Source organism: Ornithodoros turicata, chromosome 6, assembly GCF_037126465.1.
Source record: "Ornithodoros turicata isolate Travis chromosome 6, ASM3712646v1, whole genome shotgun sequence".
NCBI classification, from domain to species: Eukaryota; Metazoa; Arthropoda; class Arachnida; order Ixodida; family Argasidae; genus Ornithodoros; species Ornithodoros turicata.
Window position 1 is genome coordinate 33,054,750 of NC_088206.1, and position 27,444 is coordinate 33,082,193.

Sequence of the window (27,444 nt, forward strand, 5' to 3'; positions counted from 1 at the left end):
GGCGCCGTCCAGTCGCGCATAGAAGGTCGCAATGTCTCTGGTGGCGTCTGAGGGTTGATTTTGGAGCATTACGTTTTCTTGCTTATAGGCGTTCGGATAGCACGCTATAATGAACAGCTTTTTGCGTGTGAATCGTTTGCTACAGTTGAGCTGTACTTTGTATGACATGTGAGCTGTGCTTTTCATCGAATGTATTCGTCCTACGCTCTGCGGCCGTTCACAACAAGGAACTCCAGTACCACCGTGTCTCTGAGAGTTTTGCTGACGAGTTACGTGGGCCTCTAGCGATTCATCGCAACGTGTATTGGTTGTATCGCCGTCACCAATTGAAGGTCTCTGGTGGTTGCTTGGCGTTGCAGTTATATTTACGTCAGTTGCAGTTATGTTTACGTGTTGACAATCTGACAACAAAGGAAGTGCGTTGTGAAGTGTGACTGTGATATTTGGAAGATGCCCCCTTTGCTGCTCAATTTGTTTGCACAAATTATCGTAAAAGACTGGGTGGTCTAATGTTTTGTTTTACTTTGTTTCAACTCGTGTACTTCGTCATCATTACTGTTATTATTCAAAGCAGCTTCGCGCCTTAAGGCGATTTTTATTTACTCTGCAGTTATTGTTCTAGAGATGGCTGTATTTCCTTCCGCAGAAGCACTTCTTGTTTGCCTAAGATTATGTTTCATGCAAGAATTTATTTATGAGCACGTCACCTATTTTGTATTCAATATTGAGCACGTCGTAAATCTGAACATTTAGAATTTCCAACCACCATGACTACAAAGCTCAGCTGTAGCGTATTGTGTAAGGGTATTCTGCACATCTGACAAGTTGTTTGTCGTTTCACAAATTTATGTTCAACCAGGTTTCCAATACTGTGTAATACATCCCTAAGACTGGGGGACACAATCTCACGACACCAGTTCGCCTGCTTCATGTCCTCTTATATTATTGTGTTATGTAAGCTTGAAGTCACCAGTTGAGGTAACTGGAAAGAAGCAAAAAAGCCCAAGTACTGACGTAGCATGCCCAATATTTTGCAATTAGAAAAACAACAAGTAATTGGTACTATTTCAAGAAAACTGCTTGTTGGTCTTCTGGCGGAAATCTGCTTTCTTTGTGAAAAAACTGTTCCATTTGCCAATGGGACAGAGTCCTCGCTATGCAGGCTCCTCCGAGGGTGCGGGCACACTTGTATGTGCGTCAAGGACGAGGGCATCAGGCTCAAACAGCTGAAATGTTGACATTTAGCTCAAATAGTACAATAACTAAGACCTAACATCTACATATACACGTTATATGCTATACATGCATAATTTTTATTTTTAATAGAACACAGGATATGTTCTATTTTACACTGTCACATCTCATCTAACAACTGTATTGGCACCAGTGTTACCAGCGAATAAGGACTGAAGTAGCTGCACAGCCTTGCAGGACACCCAGAGCAAGTTGAACTGGTTGAACACAGCAGTACACCGGTATGATAATGGTTGGTAGGGTTATTTTTTGGTAATGCGAAACAAAGCGCAGAGTTGTAGCAGGAACAAAATCTCGTGAGGACATAGTGCATCAAAGGTAGGTTCTTTTAATTTAGAGGTGACCTGCAGAGCACTTGCTGGAGTTGTCCTGGTATGTTACCCTGGTGAAGGACTTCAGCTGCCATACACATGGGCCAGTTCCGGTGAATGGAAATGATGTAATCTAACTGAGCAATGGTTATAAGATAAGGAGTGTAAACAAGAAAATGTTCCCCTGTGCACATGATAAAGCAAACTGTAAATCAAATGACAAAAAAGGTATTAAAAAAACTTGTGAACAATATACAGAGCCCGAATGCTGGGCAAGACACCGCATTAAAGAGGAATCTGGAAAGAGGGTGCACAGGCATTTGTCTGCTCTAAATAGTGGGTTACAATGATTATGCTGTCTCATCTAAGTGGTTTCAAGCTCCGCTGACGAAGTCACCTGTGAACATGAAAGCAGCTGAGTGAAGAGAAAAGAACGGATACGTATGTTCAACATATTACATAAATATTCTGTTAAAGTATGGTTTCTAAGATCATGCTAAACGAAGTGTACTTTTATCAACAGTGCACCACCTTAGTTTGGAGACTAGATTCGGTAACTCCTATTTTCTTTTTTTTACTCTCTCTGTGCCGTAAGCGGCGGCAAGGTTCACGCAGATGTTAATTAACCCTTTCACGCAATCCTGAAATCTATGATAGCATTTGAACCACACTGACTGAGAGACCTTTGTTAGCTCCAATAACGAAAAATACTCACACCTTTCCGCCGTTTGGGTGGATGTTCTTTCCCCGGTGTGTGCAGGTTGCTACACCTTGATTCAGACGACACTGAGCTCGTTATCTAGTACGTTGAAGAGATTCAGCGTACCCTTCGTAAATTCGATCATGTAAATGTCCGCTAAAAACACGAGCAGTCGGTGGCACCACATCGTCTTTCCACTCCGGCGGTCCGATTGCTTCGTGGCATCAAAAGCTGTCCGTCTCGTCACTGGGAAGCATGACACATTGGATACCAGGCGAGTATTGACGTAAATTAGGACAACCAACTATCCAATATCGTCTCGGCATGTCGACAAAAACCACAGGATGCGACTGCGATAAACTGCGACCATCGCGCGGAAGCTGCCGTCATGGAGATTTCCACTCCCGATGAACGCATACGCGGGATCCTACCAGGCTCCAACAGCTCCCCATAGAGCCCATAGTTTGAGATAATTCACACAACACTGGGCACACGACCAATGAAATTGCAACGTGGTGGATATTATGCACAACCAGTCGGCCAATCAGGAGCCCCCATGTCTGGCTGGCTTTTCGGTCGGTCCTGGCTACCATCGACTTCTACTGGATTTCAAGCCTGCCGCCGTTACTCGGTATTCAAAATAACTAAAGCGATTTTGGGGTAAAATAAAGATTTATTTGATACAAAGCACTAATTCAAAGATCTGATACATGGGTGTCCTGTGCGTGCAAAGCCCACTGCGTTGCTGACACACTGGGACAAAGTTCGAACATGAAGCAGAACGAACACACCGTTCAACTCCTAATACCGAGAGCCAGTCTCATGAGTGCGTACCATTCCATGATGAGCATCTTCTTTCGCTGCCTGCGGTGCATCCATTATAGCGAAGCGAAAAGCGCTTCTGTGGCACGTAATCCTGTGTTTGTTGACAGTCCTCGAAATCCAACGGCGCCCGAACTTTTTCTTCACGCTCCAACTCATGAAGCATTCCGGTACCGCAGTTGACAAATTGTTCGTGGGATAATAGTTGTGTCCAGGAACAGCACAGCACGCGTAGACTCACAATAACGCACGAATAAATCAGCGAACATATTTCTGCAAACTGTTCTGTCGATTGACACCACCGAACACAGGAGGACGACATGCCGGCCATGCTATTTCGAAACTATGCTGAAACGGCCGAGACGCTGTACGCACATGCGCGCGTACAAAATGCGATTTCAAAACGTTCTCGACCAATCGGAGCGCGCGCACAGTCTAGGCCAATGGGCTTGCAACATGGTGTATGGGCGCAGTGGTACATACTCTACAGCCGCGTCCGCGGGTACCTGAGGAGGACTGATCCTACGGCGCATGCTCCTGGCGGAATCCTTCGGCTCGGCCACACGTCACGTGACGTGTAGCCGAGCCGGCCGTGGTCCCGTCAAGCACAGGGGTGCCCTGTCGTATCCCTTCCCATTGAAAAGAGCGTGCAACCCTGCGCAAAGAACTGTGGGACGGTTCAGGCCTGACGTTTACGCAAACGTCATCACTCACATGATCAGTAAAATGGCGGCGCACATGATCGCCGGTGAACACGTTTGTAAACAATGTCACTTTTGCTTCTGTGATTGGATTCAAAAGCATGTTTTGATCGTACTGACAAGTTTGATCGAATGCAGCAACAGTTAAACATGATCCTCATGGATGTGGCCTCATAGTACACGGTGAAGTGTTGCGTACAGCGGCTAATTCCTTCGCAATATTTCCGCGGTACCGGCTGCCCGTTGATAAATAAACCTTGTTGTGAATGTATGTCATCTTTGTGTTTTACCTAAACTGAATGTGAAGTGTCCACAAAAAGAAAAAAAAAAACGTCCCCTACCTCAGTCAGTTGGGCAGCCGCAGTAGTTTATCGCTTTACCGGGTTTTACCATGACATGGTGTTCCTGAAACCTTGGTTAGGAAGTTTGAGAGACAAGTTGGTAGTCCAGTAGTTACTAAATGAAGTGTTTACTGACGCAGGTTAAAGGAACAGTGCTGGGGAGACCCAGAACAAAAAGCAGCAACAAACTATTTACATGAGCCAACGTTTGCTCTTGACATACACTATGTGAAGTTTGTATTGTATCACTATATACAAGGCAACATGACCCAAGGGCAAGTGGGTGAAATATTTACAAACTATAAAACAATGAAGGATGCTCTATATAATATATACATTACTGTAGTAGAACAGAGTGTGTTACAGTAGTAACCTGTGAAGTGGTCTTAACCATAGATCGAGAAAGTGCCCGTCATAAATAACTCGTTACAAATTCAGTTACCCCGTGAAAAATATAACAGTTAATAATTATGTTCTTCAGCCTGAAATGTAACTTGCAGTTACTGAGTTACTTACACTTACCTTACTTCGAACAAAAAATAGGTAAATAGTATTTGGTAATAGTGTTAGGTAATTAGCAGCGCGTGTGAGCAGTTGAGCTAGACCTTGAGTTACCTGCGGAGAAGTACAATACGACTAGGTCGTTTTCATTTATGTCCAACAATAGACCTCTCCCTTTTTGTAAACAAATGACGTCATAGTGTTCGACACCGCTACAAATTTGGTAAAGTTGAACTACACTCGAAGCTAGAGGTGAACAAGGTCAACCCCGAAAGCCTCCGTCTTGATGATATTATGATGGTCCCAGAAAGGGATGCGACCTTCTTTCCTATTTTTCTTCCAGTAGGAGGCAGCAAACAAGTTCCCATTCGTGGAACCCAGCCCACCCCTTCCGATTTGTCTCTGTCTACCAACATTATGATGACGTTTCTCTGGTAGGGGTCCATTCGAACGCTTTGCATCTTGCTCCCTGTGGGCACACAACGGGCCAGCTTCATTTCAATGGCAGCAGTTCTTACTCCCTGAATAGAATACTGTCATTGATTGAGCATCACGAAATGGTAAAAAATGGCATAAATGAACCGGAGGGAAAGCAAGAAAATATGTGGACGTGAGTGAAAAGTGAATTAAAAGTAACTTGGTACTTAACTTAAGTTACTCTGGCAAAGTTACCTAAAAAAGAAACGAGTTCCTCTGAAAGTTACCACGGCACAAAAGTACCGAGTTAAGTTACAAGTTGCCAAAAAAAAAGGAACTTTGTTACGGTAACGAGTTACTTGTAACGGGTTACCTCGAACTCTGGTCTTAACCGTGATACTGAGTACCTGCTCAATGCAATGCTTCTTGCAACAAACAAAACACTTCAATTACTCCCCCTTAAACTGTGTTAACTTTGTGAAAAGCTGCCTGCAGCGCTGTCTATGCAAGTCAGCAGTGGCTTGCCTGCTTGCATGATGTAATCGTACCTCGAGGTATTTTTGTGCTATACTCTTCACGATGTGATAGTAATGATTTTCCAGTGGACCCTGATCAAGCATATGTTGTTGCCGGAGTGATTGAAACACTTGACTTTCAAAAAGGGGTTCAAGCACACGAGGAAGCAGTTCACGCAACACTATGCTCGACGGCTGTCCCTTCTCATTTAGCGCCCCACGGAGAACTCTTTCTGATTTTCGACAAACAGCAATAACGTCTTGTGACGGAAAGACAGCTTCACCTTGCAGTCTTCGTAGTATCAAAGAGTGATATGGCCTTGGATCTGACATGGTTAGCGTTGGGACACATGTCTCACATTTCAGGTACCCTTGTAGGTAACGTGCAATATACCCTGCGATGTACACTACCACCCTCTCTCCAAAAACTGAGGGTTCACGTGAATCTGGGAAGTAGTCATGGTCCCGCAGGTCAGCCGGCACGACGTGGTCCTCTGTTGTCATGTTTCTTCTAATCGATGTTACATTAATGATGTCTTCTGATCGAGATGTATAGCTGCTGGCATGAAGAATTGCAATGTTTTCTAGTGGAAGGCAATTTCCCATTCCTGTTTCTTGTACTTCATTTTGGATGAGCAGTTTCTTGAATCCAGCTGCCAATTGTCGTGCTGTTGGGTTGTTATTCCATCCCCCCTGAGCTCGAAGTGTGCCAAAGAAGAGTTCCAAGTGATCTTGGCTGATCCTATGTGTGGGTAGGTACGTTATGGCACCCTTGGAAATCAGGTGCTCATAAACTTCCAAGGAGCTCTGGCAACAAACAAGGAATCCCAAGAATCCAGTTTTCCTGTTGCATTTTAGGATAGCAGGGCCGGATATGCTTGTTCTAAGTGAAGTGATGTACGCTGCCGCGCAGTTGAAGAGGTCACGAACATTTTCTATGTTTTCTGGACATAGGGGCTTCTTCCAATTCTTCTGTATCATGCTGCGGGAGTTTAGCACATCAAAAATGTCATTTACCATCCTAAGGAACTTCTCAGTGGCTTCCGAGTCACTGAACTCTGGAAGGGGGAGACTGCGGCATTCAGCTAGTGCATCAGCTACAGATGTGCTCATTACTTGGGCGGCCAGGTTAACCTTCATAGGCTGCCGCTGCCAGTTGATGTGTGCCACCCGCAGCCTATTTCCTGCATGCAGGCCTTCCCTCGCTTGCAGCAAATGCAGCTTCTCTATATATGCCCATGAGATAGTGTCTCCTTCATTATCTACAAAGGTTTCCTTGTGGGACAGGGCATTGCGGATTAGTTTTAGCATATGACATGCGTCCAAAAATGCACTTATTGGCTCACCAGTCTCAGGGTGGGGAAAGCTTGTCTTGAGGCCCTTTTCGTAGTCAAAGGAGCAACCCAAGTTGCGAAGCATGGCAACGTTTGACGATGCCCCATCACAAGTGATTGACACGATGGTTGCACCTGCTTCATGTAAAAGTGATAATGCCTCGCGCACAAGGTGTGTCTTCTGCTCACCAGATATGCCATCAACTAAGAAATAGCCGATTGGCAGCTTCCACTTTTCCGTGATGGAAACAATCATCACAACAAATGCTTCTTTGGCTATTGCTGTATCATCGGTGGAGTCAGGCCCGAGGCTGACATAGCCGTATGTCCTCCTTCCATCCCACTCGACATGTTTCCTTATTGCCATTTCATCAACCATGAGGCTGCACACTGTAACTCTGCCTTTGCTGTTTTCATAAGCTGTCTTCATTCGGAGTGCTGTGAGGGCTTCTTTTGAGAATCCTGGTTCGCCGTCGATTGATTGATACCACTTCTTTATTGTCCGTGGATGTGGCAGGCAGGTGTCGAAAGTGCTACGCACATATTTATAAGCACGAGGGGAATAAAAGTGGAGTGTCAAGGCAAAGGCACGTAACTCTGGGCTGTACTGACGTGGCACGGGTTTTCCCTTCTGTTTTGCTGTTTGTCGTTTGAGGATGTCTTTGTGGGCTCCTGCTATGTTTTCTAAGCAGTCTGCATTTTCTTGCAGTAGTATGTTCTTGGACCTCAAGTCTTTTATTACATCTTCGAGGTGTGCCACTTTTTGCTTTATGCGTCGCTGTGCCTGCTGGAGAGCCTTTATCCTCTTTTTGCTGGCAGTGTGCAGCGATGCCACTCGTTTCACCTCCTTTTTCAAAAACGCCTTAACAGGTGTGTCCTCAGTGGCATGGCTGTCCTGGACAGTGAGCATGCAGTCGTCTTGTTAGACGTAAATTCATAACACACACATTGAAATTTACCAGCTTCTCGCAATAAAAAATAAGTATGCATCATTTAACTTATGATTTTATATATTCTACAGTGAAATTATCGTGCAAAAATGCAGGTTGCACGGTACATAATTATGCCAATCAATATTAGGTACCTCATTGTAAGTTTAATCAAAGGACCTTCAGAGAAATGTCTCAGCTTTCTTTACCGCTACGTTGTTGCAGTTCACATCCCCCCTGCCTTTGTGTGAAGGGTCAGCTGCGAGTGTTTCCACCTGACTTTCAGTTTATAGGAACAGGCATGATTCATGATTGATTTGTACCATGCACATGATTAGAAGCAAACGAGATGCACTAACAGCTTGCGAGGGCTACGTAGATGGACAAGCTGGAGTGCTCTTCCTCTATGCCTCCCAATCCTACTTCCTAGAATAAATGACACAGACATGCAAATCAACAAAGAATAAATCAATGTAAGTATTTTATTTCATCATTGAGTGTACATCATAAATGCAATTCATTTTTCTCATGCTGTTAGTAAAAATCAGTCAAATCACAGATCTAAATCAATACATGCCATCAAGATGTCATGTTAGGAATTAGAAGATACATGCAAACACATTTGATGGAATAGAAAGAGGCTGGTTTATAGCGCGTAGTACGCTCCAAGTAGGCTACGTAGATGCAGCCTGTACAAAATGTCAGCCGCCATCATACCCTCGTGATGAAAGATTTTTCTTCTAAAACGTAAAGGGCACAATAAACCCTTTAGTGTTCAGGGTACATCTTGCTCTCCCTTTCTCTTTTATTGTGTGCAATATGTTGTATTTAACTGCACTTAGTTATTAATTTCGAGGTAGTGGCCATGTCTCAAGACAGATTGGTATATCCTCCAATGACAAGAAGAACTATATGGTTTGAATGTATCCCCAACTGTAGTGGCACAGAGAGATTCTATGTTACTGTTGATATAAGCATGCCGCACATTCCCTCTGTGGTCTGAGATGAAACAGTAGCCCTCCTGATAGTTCTTACCAATATAATCCCTCTGGTAGGGGTCACAGGAGTGGAGGTGCTCGCAGTATCCTATGTGTCCGATAGAAAAATAAAATGCATGTATATACCTTGACTGCACTTAAATGTATAGCATCCTTTCAACTGTTTTGCTTTTGGTAGTCCTCACCAGTGAAATCCTTCTGCTAGATGTGGCAGCAGCATAGGGAGCATAGGTGATGGCACTGGTTTCCTGTATACACAAAGGAAAGGAAAAGATGGAGATCACCCTCAGCTATAGCTAAATGTACTGTAGAATTGTAAAAGCAGGTGTACACCAATAAAGAAGGCAAAGCATAAAAACGTTAGCATTCACAAAGCATCACTACTGTGTTTCCATACTTATAACCCCTTCATAGCAACAGTGTGGGCGAGTTGGTACATACTGGACACAAAATACACTGCAGAGACCGGACATGACTAGTCAAATGAGACGGATGATTCAAATTCATAATAGAGGTGGTAACAGTGTGCCTTCCATTACCCTCCTTTCCCACGAGACCCAGTATGTCAACCACAAAATTGTTTTCATTCCTTCCCAATAAACCACAGTTGTTAGTCAGAGCTTCATTTGTCTACTCACGTCCTGTCTCTGCGCTGTTTTTTGTGCCAGTTTATACCTAGGGAGTGACTTTTTCGGGTTCAATGCCTTTCTCAGATTCGGGGGGTAAAAATCAGGCGATAATTGTGCCTTTGTTATACATATATATAATTATATGTATAAATATATATAATTGTGCCGGGTGTTATCGGGTGTTTTTGTTTCTCCTCTTGTCTATTGAGTCCTTTCCTAATCTCTCTTTTTGTGTTTTTTTGCGGGATCGTGACCTTCCAGTGGTAATCCTCGAAGGCATAGACAGTGTTGACACACATGGGTGTATTGCTGGGAGCGTAAGTGACCCATTCTTAAATGTGTTACACGTGGCGACCTTTGTTTGTCTTCAGTGGAAACGTCACTTGAGGATTCCATAGTGACTGGAGATCAGAAAGAAATCGGGTTTAACCCGAATTGGTCGTGCATCAGTTCGGGGGTAATAACCGGGCAGAATCGGTTTTAACCCGAAAAAGTCACTCCCTATTTATACCCCTTCTTCATTTCTCTTTCACATTAACATGTCTCGGACACTTGATAGCCTTATGGACATAATTATGTTTCGGCCCAGCTTACTGATTTGACCCAGGTATAAAAATAACCTTGGGTCATGTGTACCAATATGTAAATTTCCAAACACAAATCAACAGGCCGGTCCAAAACATTCAAAACAGGATTGCATTGAGCAGGAATTCTGACAGTTGACATTCTCACCAGTGAGGTATTTAAGCTTGAACAAGAAGCTTGAGGTGATGCATGTCCAGCTCGGACATATCCCTGCAAAATTTGATGAATGCAGTACTGTAGCACAGTTAACTCTGTGCAAGCATATGGAGAACCAGAGAAAGCAAGTACTTACTAATACGTCCTCATCTTCGAGCTCTGTAAATGGGTTGTGCAACGGGTTACAGTCAAAGCCCGTGCTTTCCTGCAGCCAAAGTAAATCACATATAATACAGGTTTGATGGTTTTAAGAAAGCATAAAAAAAACGATTGTTCAGACCAATTAGATGCCGTTAGATGCCGATGTTAGAAATTATGGTGCTCTGTGCATATGACTAATATTTTGCATAGCTGAAAAGGCAGCAATTTATCTGTATAATGTAAAAACCCCGAGACTAAGGAACACGAAGGGACAGACACAACACCCTTCGTGTTCCCTAGTCTCGGGTTTTTTACATTATGCATCATCTTCACCAGCTCGCGTGCTTCCTAGCCATTTTTTCATAATTTATCTGTGCCCTGTTGTGACCCCGTCAGATGAAAAGTACTGATAACCAAGCAGAACGTGCACAGTGACGTGCTTTGTTTCAGCACAATATAAGAAACAACATCGAGTCGTCTCACTTTGTGTTTGCTGGTTGACATGTTGAGTCACTCAGTTATCTCGATATCAGTTGTTTAACAGGAACCACACATTTTAGTGCAGCATGATTTAGCATCATAAAGCAAAATGTACTATACTTACATCACTCATCTCTGCACAGGAGCTGGACAATAAGTCTTGCTGTCAGGATAGAAATTTCAATGTGAGCTGACTTGTGGAACTCACAGCAGAGTAAACTAAACTGTCTAAACTCTGAGGTAATAAGATGCACAAATAAATTAGCAATACGCTATGCAAGTAGGTCTCTGCGCACGAGAGGGGAAATGTTTGGAAGACGACATGACAAAGTGAGTATCCTCTCCGAAGGCAACAATAGAGGACCACATGTGGACATGTAGTAAAATTATGACACTATATGGTGAAAGACGAAGCCACCTGGTACACAGTGTAATTGATGGCCCTCTTATTTTCGAAAAGGGTGGGGAAATTAGGATGGCTCCACCGGCACGAGGAGAAAGGGGCAACCTAAGGGGCTGCGCAGATAGCTCACACGCTTGCATAGCATACAATGGCATACAAGTTGATGTGTAGAGACTACACTCCTTCACACAGTAAGATACATTATGCATACTGATTGTAGCAATAGTAGACAATGGATAGCAATGGTGGATAAGTTTTTTAGACTCTGTGTTAGTACTGCAAAGCAACTGTGGCTATGTGTGGTGTACTGAGATGGATAGATGGAGCGAAAGAGAACAGCACGAGGGAGTGGTAGAAAGGCTCTGCATCCTGTGTCGAATTCACAGGGGAAATGTTGCATGATGTAGCAATAATTGTCCAAATAAAAAATCATATACATGTTTGAGGACTTCAAGTCCTGTAGCTCACAGCACCCTGAGTGTGTACACGAAAGGGCCACTCACTTCATGTTCTCCCTCACAGGTTTCCTCTAGAGCGAGTTCCTCCTGTGTTCTGGCTGGAGCTGGGAGTTGCTCCTGTGCTCCACCAGGAGCTGTGACTAGTTCCATCTAGGAAACAACCAGTATGCCATACAGCAATTGCCACGACATAGCAGAAAAATACAGAATATAAACCTAAACGTATGAAGCACAAACACTGTGCAAGGAAATGCTGTGAACACTGCGTATCATGCCCTGAGAGTGTGAACACGAAAGTGACACTCACTTCATGCTCTGCTTCACGTGCTGCCTCAGGTGCTGTTGAAAGCTGTGCTACCTGGAACATAACCGACATTATATGTGTGCCATAGGTAATGAAATATTGCTAGGGATTGGCAGAAAAATGTAGATCACAAGTTCATATCTCATGTGCTGCACTTTCTCGTCATGTTACTTAATTGAAAATTTCAATAAGGTTACTGCGCATGACCAAAACAAAAAGTATGTTCTCTGATAGCATTACTTACAGAATTTGCTATTCAAGTTTTTTCTTTCCTTTCTTTTATTTTTGTCGACATTAACGCTCACTGATTCATAACAGGTTGTCACAATTTCTTGTACCGTTCAAACAATATTATACGCACTTTGGAGTACGGGAACGAGAGCACTCAAACACACCTGCAGCTCAGGAGCAGACACAGAAGGATGAGCGATGGGCACCGCACCAGGTCTTAATCGAATCCGTGCTAACGATGTCCTGTCCATGTCACGGTTCTGAAAGTGCTTGGAGCACACTACACTGTGTTTGCTGGGTGTCCATCCAGTTCTCCCAATGGCCTCAACCCAAGCTTCTCGAAGCGTAGGATCTCGTGGGAAACTGTAATCAATAAATAGAAGTAAAGTCAACTGTCGTACGATGTGCGACAAACGCATATACTTACCAGTGAAATGTTACGCCCGAGGCTTTTGTTGCCTCGCCGGACCGGTGCTGACAGCCCATGTAGCAACAACGTCCCATATTTATTATTGTAAAGTGTTATTCACAACTTTAAATACCTAAAAGACGCACAACGACACCAGACTAACACCACATAGTTGCGTTTGGCAAGTTGCCACCGATTGCCACACAGCATAGAAACCACGCCAATTTGTTTTCGTCGCCTTCCGTGCGCGCCGTATCGTCTGCTAGTGACGTCAGGCCTGGACAAGATGGCGGTTTTGCAAGGAGCGACCGCTTGGGGGTGGTTACAAGGTCTGGGACTTCTGGCACCCCTGTGCCGTCAAGCTACCCGCTGTGTTTCCGCTCGGCAGCTCGCCACGGCGCGACGCCAGCTGTCCTCCCTTCGCCGCTCCGTTTAAATTCGCTCCCGAGAATACTCCTCGTGTGATGAAGGTAAAACTTTGGTTCTAGACTCGGAAGAAGGTTTACTTTCTGATGAAAACGAGAAAAAAAATCATTTCATAGTCCCTTTAAGGTAAAGTAACTTGAGTAGAGTATTTTTGTTATGTACAATTCTGTGTGGAGCTCTCACATGTTTTGTGAGGTAGCACAAAGGCATTCCATTCCAGTATCCTTGGGTACATCACACAGATACGTTATGTATAAATTAATGTATATATGAAAGTGACTTCGATAGTCATAAAGGTATACTTGAGGTAGTTTGCATTCACAGCAGAGTACATACTCGTTTGCTGCTTGCTGCTTGTCTGTATATGCCCAGCCCCTGTTTGGTAATAAAATACCTCAGTTTTCAGACATGTTGGAAGGCTGCTAAAATTTTGGCCGCAGGATGTTTTACACGCCATTGTTGTACAACCCAACATGATGCGCTTGTGGTATAATGCAATGATACACTGGTGCACAATATATATAGTTTTGGGTGCGACAGACTGACCATCGTGACATACGCTCTGAAAGTCACACAAATCCTGCCCCTGAAGTTTTGTTTAAGACGCCATTTCCAAAAACAGCGTCATGTACTAATAGATGCAGAGTATTTGGAAAATCAGTCAGATACCTCAGCCAATTCTTGACATCAAATTATGCAAGCTGAAGAACATCTCCTTAATTACCTCATAACATGTAATCGCGTCGTTTGACAAGCAAAAGTCGGGGTGTACTATGTATTTGTCGCGAACATCGTACTAAAGGTAGTAGAAGATGAGATCCTGTTTAGACAGAAAGTCACATCCTGTAGAAATACTGTCTCTTTTTTACCTTCGTCGTAGAAGCAACGGTTTTCGCTAACGATTTCAGAACAGGGTTTATGCACTATTTCACTGCTCTCTCCCTTTACCGGCTTTTCGCAATGCAACAAGCCTTCTATTTCACAGTTGATATATAATCAGAATGAATCAGCTGGACTAGAAAGCATGGATTGCTTTGTAGTCCAGCTGACTCATTCTGATTATATATCAACTGTGAAACAGAATTTCAGGATCATTTGTGTGTATTGGGGGGGGGGGGGGGTCTTCATAGTCCTTAAGATTATTGCATGGCGAAAAGCCGGGAAAGGGGGAGAGCAGTGACACAGTGTAGATACCTTGTTTTGTTTTCCCCTTTGGTACCCGTACCAAAGGGGAAAACAAAAACAGTTCCAGCAGAATAGACTCTTCCTACTGGCTGAGGTGAGCGTCTCTCAAAACGAGGGCGCATTCTCAGCGCAACAGTTCTTAGTGTTCGCTCCATGCTGAGCAGTGACCTGTAGTTTGTTTTCATGGACGCCACCACAGAGCAGCCAAGTTCGCAAAGTACACCATGACTGATAAAAAAGAGAGAGAGGGAGAACATTCATAACTTTAGTGCTCAGGAGCAGATGTCTTCCTAACAAATCCGCCCAAATTTTGGAAGATAGCTTCAGCAGAACGAGCAATCCCAAAGGGGGTCAAGTCCGGGCCACTCCGTGAACGCTGGTAAATCTGCGGCGGCCCACCTGGGGACCAGCTCCGGTGGCGCAGCGGTAACGCGTGCGCTTGGAGACTGGGAGGTCCGCGGTTCGAATCCGCGGGCCGGCTGTGCCGTCTGGGGTTTTTCCTGGGTTTCCCTCAGATGTGTAATAGGCGTATGCCGGCACAGTTCCCCTGAAGTCGGCCCATGGACGCAGCTATCCTCCCCCCGAGCGGATTCCGCTCGGTCTTCCACTTCACCCTTTCCTCCTCTCCACCATCTTTCCCTTCCCGAGAAACATGCCGCCTAATCAGGCAGGCAGACCTCTCGGGTTCCTCCCAACGACACTCCTCCTCCTCCTCCTCGCCCACCTGGTGCTGGGGGTCACTATGCGTTAGAATGTGTGGTGCCCTTTTATGCTGACATGGCATGCCGAGACTGGGAGGTGACCCGGGTTCGAATCTTGGAGGAAGCTGTGCTGTCTGAAGCCGGGCTTTCCTCATACACTTTAAGACAAATGTCAGCACAGTTGCCTATGAATTCGGTCCAGAACGTCCCCCCCCCCCCCCGCCCGAGCAGCATGTGCCGCCAGACAGTCAGGCAGATCGCTCCGAAGTATCCACTACTTTTTATGCTACGCAGACAGTGTATACCGTCCTATTTTGATACAGCATTCAGGGTTACCCCCGTAATTTCACACGCGCTGTTATCAGGTATCATGATACATGCCGAGCGCGGCTGCTATTTTCGTCATCTTCGTTCTTAAGGAAAAGTTTTCTGTGTCCGCTGCAAACGAAGCTGTTCCATAATTTATAGTCTTTTTCTTCGGAAATTCGGCATTGTTATCTGACTACTCGCACTTTCACTCATTCAGCTGGTGAATATTCGGAAAACAAGGACGGTATAATGTTTATTTTATTGCAGATTTTATGTTATTGTTCTTACTTCCAACTTTAGCGACGCTCTTCCATTGCTTGCTATTGAATACTGGCATTCAACAAACCAGTTACATATAAAGACATTTTATTGACCTTATATGATGGTGTGTACAATAAAAAGAAGCGCGAGATGTGCACATACAGGCTGTACGAGCTAAAACAATGAGTGGGTTCCCCAAACACACTTCCTTCCGTTCTTGCATGGAGCCTCATTTCTTGCAAATAGCGAGCAACAAGCAGTATGATGTGACTGTGAACAGCAGGCACATTATCGCCGAAGTTCTTTCCACTTGTACGTACACCAGCTAGGGGGTTCAGAACAGGATGAGTAGAAAAGCAACGAAACGTCGGGTTGCTTATCGTTAGCGATAACAAGTGAAGATAATGTCGCACGCTTAGATGCAATTTATATCGCAACAAATACATTGCGGTGTAGTAGGTATTTGATGAGGCAATCGTTTGTAAAGCACTGCGCAGTCCTACGTTTGTCACCCGGTTAGTGTCCGAAGCGACGAGGGTTTATCTGATCTGTGATTAAACCGTGGAAAACTGTTTATCCGCACACTTGGTGCGCTTTCCTACTTATCCCGGCCACTTACCGGCCTAATAAAACGCGAAAGAATACGCATCACAAACCCTTAATTCTTGCACTAAGCACGAGTCCGACTCCTGCGCACTAAGCTGTGAATCACTGCGAGAAACGGTTTCTGAAAACTGTGTGAAATGAGAAAATATATGATTTGCTGCTGCTGCTTTCTCTATTGAAACCGTGCTGTCTCGGGTAATACTGTGAAGTCCTGTAGTGGCCCTTCCCTTGCCTTCGATACACAATCCTTGCATACTTGCGCCTGGACGCGGTCCTTAGGCGATAGCCGATTTCGAATGCGAGAAAACAAGCACAGTTAGATTGCAAGGAATAGCCATTGCACTTCGTCTAACCAACTGTACTCGTATTTCACAATCAGTGATTTGTGGAGGCCCCCTTACTAAAACCCTCAGTTGCTTGGGGTCAGGTTGTGGATTCAATTCCGGATGAGGAGGCTATCAGCTTTTCGGCGGGTACAAGTTGTACAAGTTGCTTATAGATTGTGCACGCGCTGCGAGCGACGCCCAACGCATTGCCAATCCTACCCGAAGGGTTCCCAGAAGCGCAAATATCCCTCAAGTCTGAGCGAGAATACGGCGATATGCACAGACCGACCACTGTTGCATCGCTTATGATCATTGTTGTAAGCAACAAATTATCAATAGCAAGAGAGTGAGAGATAACCTCAGCAAGCAAAGACCTTGCACTGAGCTCGTGATGCTCTTAATAAACCACCCATAGACACTGTTCCGTTTCTCGGCCGGCGCGATCCTCTGCATTTCACGGAAAGGGCATGTGATACGAAACAGAAGAGTACCTCGGATCCCCACAAAAATCATTCCGCAAGGCGCGCAGCGAGCTTCAGCGCATCCATGTAAACAATCGCACGTGGTCGAGTGCCAAGGCCGCGACCGAGCGCTCCCATGCATTGGATAGGCCAGTAAGCACACCAGTCATTCTAACTCACCATAGTACGGTTGCACCCTCAACCCGCTATCCAGCCTATTACTATAGAGATCAGTGGCACGGGCGCACCGACGTCACTGCTCTCGGTTTATCTATCTTTGGCTTGGCATGGACTCTTGGCTTGGCCGCTTGGCTTCTTTCGTTCCGTCCTCTGTGCATCGTACATCACGACCTACTACGATACTAGAGACCCAGCACCGGGGTAGTAGTTCTGACAATCGCCGCTTGGCTATGGGATTTGGCGCTAGCTCGCACGACGACGAAACAAAAAGCGTAGCGCGTGCTTAGCAACAGCTTGTGTAGCACGAAAGACGGTGGCAAGAGTGACAGTGTCATTCCAAGGTATATTTAAACAGGTAGCGCAACTCCCATAGGCCCCTGTGTCTTCAGAATGACGCCATGATAGAGACGGTCAGCGCCATCCATCCGTTCCGCGGACTACTACGATTGAAAATAAATGACGTCAGAGACGACGTCACTAGTATGAATAATAAGTAGTGCATAATTAGCCATGCACGTTTATATTTGGCCCACTTCGCTTGCCTTGTATTCCCTTTTCCGCGCCCAGTCAACAATACCAGACGAGAACACAGAAAAATAAAGCATATCAAATTTAATGAATCATATCCATTCCAAATACACACAGTTATCACAGATTTTGACAACTCCAAACAGAAAGGCGTCGTGATGACCACAAAGAAATTAGAAAGGCTCACATAAGGCCCATTTCTCACCTAGAGCTATACGTACATCTAGTGATTAGACGTTTGCATTTATTCAATGAGTGGCCGTTATAGGTCCATTGCAACAAAACACAACATCGTTGGTGCACAGTTGGTTCCTGCTAACATTCACACCATCATGGCCGCTCGTCCCATGAAGAAATGTTTTTTTTTTTTCTCGCGGGCCAAGCAACAGGGGATGCATTGTATTCATCTGTTCACGCCTGTTAATCTTGGTCTACAGCACGGAGATGTGAAGGTCGCTTCCTGTTTAACCCAAATAGTGTACGAACTCCGTATTACAATGCACGGACACACGGTACGGATACAGAGACACACGGATAAACACCCCCCAACTGTGTCACATGCGCAAAGGAGCAGGATACGGAAATGTACTGGAGCGGTAGGTGATCTCGTATATGTGCACGAGCGGGGCAACAGAAAGCTTTTTCTACATTGAAATTAAGAATAACCTATTAGTACACACACAAGCCAGGCCCATATTGTAAAATTTTTCTGTTTACAACGGTACTTCTACTGTCAACACCCAGGATCGCTCACGTCTCTTGCTGGTGGCCTTGCCGATGGGTCTGATTTGGTATTTTCGCGTTTTCGCTACCAGTTTAGATATACCTTGGTCATTCCCTCTCCCCAATAATGCTATGTGGCGCTTGCAGTGGGTACTACCGTAACTATCCCATGACCCGGCGACAACTGGCGGTCGCCTATGGCTCTCCCATAGGCGACCGCCGGTTGTCCAGGTCTCTAGTATAGAGTAGGTCGTGTCGTACATAAGCGAACAGCTGTTATGTTGTTGCTAAGCCGGAAACAAAGCATGTGACCTTTTTTTTTTTTGGCACGGCGTCGTTTAGGAAGTGCACTTCCTTGTTCTGACCTTGCCTTTTGTGGGCTGGAGCGATATGATACGTGATATGCCACTGCGAAGTTGTCGAAGATGCGACGGTGCTACGCTGTTAGAACAATTCATCTGAGCATTCAGGTGTTACCTATTATAAGCTGCCAAAAGACCAAGCAGTGCGAAGCTCTTGGCTGACAGTGGTGCCTGCTAATTTCCACTGCAAGGATTTCGTCCACGAATGTTATCATAGGTTACGCGCGACTCCAGAGGCAATTTGGAATCTCGGCACGAAATCGCCTGATGAAAATCTGAGGTGCCCGACGCACAACATTTTGAACGTGCCACGGAGGATCAAGGCAAAAAAACGAGAGCAAAAAAAGGTAAGTCGAGGTTCAGATATAAAAAATAGCAAGCTTAATGAATCGATTGTGCAGCTGTCCTACTGCGCTTACTCTGATATAACCACGATTAACAACACAATAGTATTGATAATCTAACTTCTGAATTATCACAGGTGCACGCTGAAGGCGTAAATGAAGCATGATGTGGCTTGCATCTGGTGCATGAAGAAATTGCTGACACGTTAGTTGCAGTCTACCTCCACCAACAGGTATAACAATGTGATGTTATAATTTGAGTATTCACCTATGTTCAACTTTTCATGTGCACTCGCATGCAGATATCTTGACACCACTTTTAAATCTGGCCTCAAAGTTACAACCTGTGCTTTCAGGGTGGAAAACAAAGGTCGCCATTCCGATTACGTGCTATCTCCCAATTCAAGCACTTTTGCTGTCTGGACACTGGTTCCTGTGGATGGGGTGTTACAAGCTTCACTGTCTGATATAGAAGGTACGTTACATTAGTTCAGTTAATTTGTCTTTTGCACATTTTTGTTACTGTTAGCTGGATTACTGGAGGACATACAATCCTTTGACACACAGAAGCTGATGTCGCCTCTGATAACGTTTTAGAATTTTCAGTTTCATCAACGTCCATTGAGGAAGGTGCCTTTACTATCTATGAATCTTTAATTGAAGAATAGCCCAGAATTCATGTTAACATTGTCTACTCTTATTTATTCACTGTCTGTGTTCTGAGAGCTAAGAAAAATGGAAACTATTTACTTGTCACAACTTCACACTGGATGTGGTACTGGCTTGACATGTAAGCTAAAATACCTCGATTCTACAATAATTGTGTTGAACTTGGTGCATTACCGTGGGACATGCCACATTCACTACATTTTTAGTGGGTCCGGTGCACAAATACTGTGTGCATACTGCATACATACATACTGTTCGATAGGCAAAAATACCTGAGCAGTGCTGTGTAGTCTTTTTACCCAAAGTCCATACTCTTACTGCAAAGTCACAGTTCGTAGAACAGCAATGTGCAGGTATGCTGCGATAGAGATTCACAACAGAAAGAAGACTGTTGAGAACATCTAAATTTTAATGAGACGAGACTTTCGTGCACAAGGCTGCTCTTGTTAATGTCTAACATGAAGTTGCAAAATCCCAGAATATATAAAACATGTTGTAATGTACACACTAATGAGTATTGTACATGTATTATGTACAAAATAGTATTTCCCTTGTCGCTTTCACACTGCGCATTCGGGCAGCATAATTGGCAATACGGCAAAACATAAGAATTATTGTGTTCCCAATCTGTTTATCAAGGTTCGAAACCACATGTGATCCATCGTTCATCTAACATAGCATCCCACCCATGTGAAAATCTGAACTGGAATCTGAAGTGGATCCATTTGCATGCCAAAGTGGTTTAAAGTGGAACAAACTGCTTCCGGTTTAGAGTGAAGTGGTTCCACTTGATTGCCAAGTGGTTTCCAACTGGCTTTACCCAGTCTCCAGTTGAACTGGATCTGCCTGCCATCTGGTTCCACTTGACTGCCAAATGGTTTCCAACTGGTATCATTCAGGCTTCAGTTGAACTGAATGTGGTTCCATCTGGTTCCACTTGACTGCCAAGTGGTTTCCAACTGGTTTAACCCATGCTCCAGTTTAACTGGGTGTGCCTACCATCTAGTTCTAGAGTGCGAAGTGGATGTTGTATTCCACTTCGCTGACAAGTGAACTTATCCCTGCTGGTCCACTGCAATTTTGACACCTGCCCTAGAAATATTTGCAAACCTTGATCGGGGTGAATTGGAAACGCTCTGCATTCCTTTCCTGCATCCTTCCACCGGGCGTTTTTGCAAGATAAATGATAATCTCCATTTACATTCCATAATATATCAATTGTTTATGGCCCTACCGCAATTCGCCCGAGTTACTTTTTGTCGGTAAATATGCCAGAAACATTCTCGCAGAGTACCGAAATCTAACTTTTGCGTAATTTTCACTTTAGTTTGAAACCGAAACTTTAACGGCCTCGTTGTCGACAAGTGGAGCAGACTGAGCGCCATCTGCATGAGTACGTGTTTTGAAATGTCGCGAGCGGTAGGCGGGTGGTAGCAGTTCCCGTCTTTCAACTCTTCAAGACGGGCAAAAAAAAAAGGAAAGTTTTTGAATCTGTCAAGTCAAGTGCTGCATTTTGCATAGTTTCTTTGTCTCTACATATTCTGCACCAGCTAAATCACGAAAAATTACGAGCGACGCATGTGACTGCAATTACGATGGTGAGTAGTTTATGATTTGATATTTATGCACGTTTATCTGAATGTGTAGATCTACTCCCTGTTATATATATACTGTTATTTAAAATAGCGTAAGTGCACGCTAGCTAGTGGGGGAACTCTGAGAGCCCCTGCGCATGCTTGTAACTGACTTTGTTATGTGTCTTGTCTTTTAGCTGGCAGTTCGTCATAAAAATGGAGGACGCTTGCAAGATACTATGAATCGTGGGGAATAAGGGCCAGCGCAACTGAAGTGAGAAACGCTGCGTGAGTGTTGCAACAAAACATTTACAATTTTATCCATGGCATTACCTGTACTTTTGTAACATGTTTTTCTACGGGTTTTTTCAATGAAACTGAATTGTTATTATTATTATTATTATTGTTGTTGCTGTCTTTATTTACTCATGCAAAAATACATGAATAGTAGGGGCCTGGCAAAAATCAGCAAAGCTGCTACACAGTTCACACAGAATTCCCAGTTCACTCACAATCGGGTATGGACAGCAGCACTTTTTACTGGCTATCAGGCGGGTATAGTGTCCTGAAGTGCACAAAATAGGATTGTAGGTACTGAAGTAGGAATGTGGGGAACTTGGAGTTGACTATTCATCTCGAAGCAGTAACAGAGGACAAGGTCGACAAGTGAAAAAGCAGCAGTCCTATTCACTCATCGTTTATGTCTTGTGTTGCAGCTTCGGGATGGACAGGATTGCTGACAGTTGGTGAGTCTAAGTCATCTTCAGGTGAAGTAGCATTGATGTCTATTAGTACCGATTCGTGACATGTATTTTTTTGAGATGCCAAAAAATCTGTTCAGTGCAATCTACAGAATGCAAAAAAGAACGCCGCCGAAGCCCGTGGGGCACCCAGAACTGATGTAAATTCGTCCATATTTTATCTGCTCACGGTATGTTTACGTTTGGTCATTTTGCATCTAGGTGGGAAGAAATGGACACTGCGACAGCGAAGACTTCTCCGAGTCAGACGTTTCGGACTCTGAATGGTGTCAGCTGCTGAAGTAAAGAAGGCTAATGAACAGGTCACATACTGGCAGCAGCTTTGTGAAAAGAAAGAGGCGGAAATATCACATCTTCCTTCCTGGCTTCTGTACATATTCCAGGCTAGCAGCACAGGCTGGCTCTCCTGCAGAGCCGCAATAGCAGTTCAGAATAGAAACTGATGCTGAAACCTGGCTCGGCTTCAATAAACTACTTGCAGGTGGGTTCCGAAGGAACCTCGGAATCGATTCGTAGCTGGGAATCGATTCCTGGTTCCATAACCGCCTTGCAAGTGGATCCATTTGAAAACGGAAACGTGTTTCCAGCTGGAAAGCAATTCCTAGCTGGAAATACATTCCAAGCTAGCAATCAATTCCTGGTTCCATAAGCGACTTGCAAGCGGATCCACTTAGGGAATTTTTTCACCTGGGCAAGCAGCACAATGTACTGAAAGTCGAGTGCAATAGGGGTGGACGGGTAGGTGGAAGGCCTTGAACAGACTCGTGAAACTAAGGAACATTGATAAAACACATACCGTCCACCCCTATTGCACTCGACTTTCAGTACATTGTGCTGCCTGGGATAAGAAAACGATACGTTCAGTAGAACGCCGTCCCCGCATGACATTCAGGCACGGTCAAGGTCGCGCGACAAACAACTTTTGATATCAAGTAACTCAGTTCTACATTCCCGGGTCTAATTTTTTACATTATCTCGTGAGTGCACTAATATGCCGTAACCGATATGACATGTATCTTGATAGCTGGTATCGTGATCGCGTGTGTGCGAAAGTTCGTGTGAAGTCCGTCTGGCGGCGCAGTCGTCTGCGATCGTCTAAACGATCATAAACTTTTACCGGCTCGAGCCGTTTGATTATTTCAAACTGTTGGAAATATTGCGATCATGCGGTACCGGGCGCGATATCGGCCTTCGCGTGAGTTCATAGTGAGTGTGAGGCCGACACGCGCTTATTGCGAGCGTGAGTGATCGTGGCCCAAAATGCCGACCTCTGGTCAGTAGCGCCAACAGAGCGGAGAAATATTTCTATTGATTTGTATTTGAGTGCTCCTTCCTTCCCCCTGTCCGCCCGCTGTATCGCCGTGGCTTACTACGCCCGTCAGAGTAAATAAAATGCATAAAGACTGGCATTGGTTAGTATTTCAGGTAATACAGGATATCAATACATTTGTCAGTTGGTTTGTAATTGTTATGCTATTATTTAGTTGCACAGTACGGAATCGCCTTGCGTAAGCGTAGGAATAGCGTGTTCACACAGAGCACCCGCCGCACGCGAAGCCGCGTTCGGCATATGCCGGATGTCCGCCAACTATTTCCTTGCGTACGCAGTACTAAAACTTTATAGTATTTGCCCAGTCCATTGCACTCGTCGCATCGATAATCGGTATTTTAAAAGAAAAGGACAAAATCAGAACGGCATTCCCTTCGGTAATCAGCTTAAGGTCAGAGGTTTTAATTTTTTTATTTTTTTATAATGCAGCTTTAGTACACAAGAAGGGCATTCACGATAACAGTTCTGAAAACATGATAAGCCAATCACCCTCCTTTTTGTAGCGAGTGAAATCACATTGCTCAGCTTGGATTTGATAACTTGCTTTATCATATCGTTTTCGTAAAATTCTTCCAATGCTCTAAACCTCATGCACTCATGTTTTCCCTTATAGTGCACCACTCAAAAGGATTTTTTCCGTTGGTGGTCACTCGAAAATAAATATAAATAAATGAAAAATGACCTAAGCGTACTAGCTCTTATGAACACGATTGCACGCACAAGTATCCTATAGTACTCAAGAGTTGTTGACCAATACGATCATCATCACACATCAGCTTGCGTTGGATGGTGGTGGCGGTGACGAAACCGGCTTACCGTTGTGGGCCTCACTTATGTGGGCATCGTCACGACTGTAGTCGGGATAAGATGATATGATAACAGATGGTGGTATGATGACGGCCGAAAGTTAAGGGGGCATCACTTCTGCGCAAGACAACAGAGAAAGTTTGTTCGCACAGCGCTCAGAAACTGCGTAAAGTATCGTCAAATCAGAAGTACTTGAAGAAGTTCTCCTTGCTCTACCCTTGTCAATGACACATTTTGTAGAATTCCCGGACTATCCGTTGATTTGTATTGAACCGGAATTCGCAAATATTTTAGTGTGCGACACTGTATCGAGATGGCAGCACATGTTCGAGTCGCACCAAACTTTAATTTATTAAAGATCAACGGCTCAACCTTGTCCCCTAAAAAATACGTCACTGACTAGAGAAAGGCTAGGAGAGCACGCCAGTACCAATATTATGATGATAGTATAGAGCGTTTACGGGTCTTGTGCGAACGAAAATCGCCCATAGATATCTGAAGAAGTGATTCCCCCTGCGCGATGTGAGGCGATCACTACCAGAATTGGTGAGAAATCCGAGCAAAGAAACTTAGTCTCATAGTCCTTGGTCGAGTTCTGACTCCTGGAAAATGTTTTTGAGTGTATTTCCGTGAAAGAGCCTCTTGCATGTAGGACATCATCCAGCGAGCGATTCCTGCATTGTCCATAGTGGTGGTCAAAGGGCTTGCCGTTGTCGGCAACGTCACGACTAACGCCCTGGGCAGTCTTCTATGGGAAGCGACTGAGGAAATCCCAGGGATAACGTCTCAGTCACCACAGCCAGCACCGGGATTCGAACCCGGGCACGTCCCGGTCTCGACGTGACATGGCCAGCACGCTAACCACTCAGCCACGCGAGCTGGTCCTGCGGTGTCCAAGGAACTTACGCTGGTTCATCTTAGTGTAGCCCACAACCAACGAATCAAAGTGCACGCCGATGAGTGAGTCATACAAGGCGGATGAACGGAGTCTTTCTCGTCCCGTGTGAGCAAGTTATTCGACCCTCCCCATGCAATGTCTTCTACGGAGACAGAACTCTTTGCCATTTGCAGCGTTGAAATGCATCTTTAGTTCAATGCGCGGAACGTGGACTATTCTATCGGACATCAAGCGAGGTTAGAAGTGATGACTTCATATTGTGCCAAAGTAATCAGCAATCCACATATAACGATTGTTCAAAAATACAACGAGCCGCTGGCCTCGGGCCGTAGCGTGTAGCTTCAGCGGATGTAAGGTCATATAGGACTGCGCGGAAATACCCGCGCTGATTCCGTGGCGGCACGCTCGGTAAAGTTGAGTCGACAAGTGTTCCGTCTACAACCTCGGCTTCTCAACCGTAGATACTGCGTTTCTGTATCGGTGGCATTCATCTGTTTACAGAGTTACTCCCAAAACATTTCTGCGGTCCATCGACCCAGCTATGGACTTTGTCGTCGCACCAAAGTTATGTCGACGAGAAGAAATTATTCTCCACTGCCGAACCCCATGCATCACTTTCGTTCAAGATGCAGCGACTAAAATCTCCGAATTGTCACATTTGCGAACTAGAAGCAGGTACAGCACATCTGTATTGAACTATCAACGATACACTGCTCCATATGACACTCTCGGACAGCGCCTGATCTGAGAGTCTTTTCTTTGCCGTCATTGGACGATCCCCACAGCGGAGTGCGACAAAAGCAGAACCCCACTTCCTTAGAGAGATAGAACTTGTGAACACCCTCTGAAGAAGTGAAGTCCCCAGTGAGATACTTTCTCCTCTTGTGTTTTTCAGTTGTTGGCTCTTCTTTTCCTTTTGTCATTGTTCTTCTACAAATGGAATAGCAAGTCGATCTTGCTTCTGACTGACCTTTCTAGGTTTCCTATCTTCAGATACAGATATATATATATATATTTCGCCCCATGCTTCCCCGCCTCCAAAATTACCGATACGAGGTCGTTATTCTCTCTCATGCCGTGAGATAGACCGTAGACGCTTGACAGACTGGTTGCAGATTTAGAACTTTCTACATATATTATCTCGAAAACACACTTACCAAAGGAGGTTTCTTCAATCAATGTTTGGCAAACAATGCTTACTAGCAGGAAACTAAGCGCAAACTTTACAATTCTGTGTTACTGATCCTTTGTAGCTTACTCGAACACAGGCGAGACGTGAAAAACAGCGAAAAGTGAGAGGGAAGCCCCATTAGACGGCGCAAAAGTAGGAACCGGTCCGAGCGGGTTTCCTCTGTGATTACACAGAATGACACACGGCAGGGCAATTATCCCGAGAGTTATTTGCCCCACTTGTACAAACCAACAACAGTCTTGTTTCTTTTTCTTGTTTCGAAGTAAACGCGCCATAGTTTTAAGCTGCTGAGCTGAAGAGTTTCCCTCTTTGGAAGTATTCGAAAAAAACATGTTTCCCTCGAGAATGACAAAGAAAAACAGCATATGGTTGTTGTCTCCTTGATCACTCTCTTTGTAGATCGTTTTTCGACTCTCATCTCACATTGGCTGCAGTCGCGACGATGTTCACTAGGTGTGAGACCGGCAGTGAGAATCCGGAATCGTCATCACCTTTTGTAGACTGCATACAAAAGAAACAGAGAGAAAAGAACAAAAAATAAATATCTGCCAAGGTTCCCGTTACACTTAATTCGCTTTGTAAAGTTCTTTACACGAGAAAACAAAAACAAAAAGTAAGAACCCGTCTTTACAACTTTTCTATATAGCCCTCCTATTTTAGTATCTTTATACCTTTTATTCTTCTGGGATATTACCTTCGAATATCAGTTGTTGTACATGACACCTCTGACGTATTTCTGTTAAATGGCTGCATATGTTTCAGTGGAACACCTCTTTCAAATGACAGTGTATATTAGGGTTTTATAGGGGACTAAAAGCCGTTCTGTATATATGTGTCTTATATTCTGTACTCAATTCACATTAGTTGGAATAGGGACGTGCTGTAACGCAGGAAGAAGTACAATAATGCGTTTACGAAGCTCACCGTCTCTGAGGTGTGTGCAAAGAGGGCTCCAACATCAAAATGATGCATGAATACTTCAGAATGATGAATGATTCCCCGAGTCAATGAAGATGACGTATCGATTTGTACCAAGAATTGTTCGACGTCAAACCATATTTTTTTCACAAACAGCGCCGTAGAATATACGGTACAAGGGTCACAGTTCACAATCGCATAACGGCGTTCTCCGTCCCAAAACTGCGCTATAGCTTCTATGCGCGCGGGTATGTAGTCTGATCA

The 27,444-nt window shown here is 44.5% G+C and overlaps 2 protein-coding genes and 1 long non-coding RNA gene across 3 annotated transcripts in view; 1 reads left to right on the plus strand and 2 right to left on the minus strand.

Moving 5' to 3' along the window:
• The window catches only part of LOC135396520 (mitochondrial 10-formyltetrahydrofolate dehydrogenase-like), a 121,842-nt gene extending 95,596 nt beyond the window's left edge, over window positions 1-26,246 (minus strand). The window contains exon 1 of the mRNA XM_064627541.1: window positions 26,228-26,246. The gene's annotated coding sequence lies outside the window, so the exon portion shown is untranslated. The remainder of the gene's footprint in view (window positions 1-26,227) is intronic.
• LOC135396519 (THAP domain-containing protein 3-like) lies at window positions 8,529-12,904 on the minus strand. The gene is made up of 9 exons (XM_064627535.1): window positions 12,638-12,904; window positions 12,375-12,573; window positions 11,983-12,033; window positions 11,721-11,825; window positions 10,939-10,977; window positions 10,330-10,398; window positions 10,185-10,247; window positions 9,009-9,071; window positions 8,529-8,911 (listed from the first exon to the last, which is right to left on the minus strand). Exons 1-9 carry the CDS (start codon window positions 12,712-12,714, stop codon window positions 8,780-8,782), a joined length of 798 nt encoding a protein of 265 aa, XP_064483605.1. The 5' UTR covers window positions 12,715-12,904; the 3' UTR covers window positions 8,529-8,779.
• On the plus strand, window positions 18,759-19,414 carry LOC135396522 (uncharacterized). Its single transcript, XR_010423418.1, has 3 exons — window positions 18,759-19,034; window positions 19,169-19,264; window positions 19,388-19,414. It is a non-coding gene; the product is annotated as an uncharacterized LOC135396522 (long non-coding RNA).
• Window positions 26,247-27,444: the final 1,198 nt, after the last annotated feature.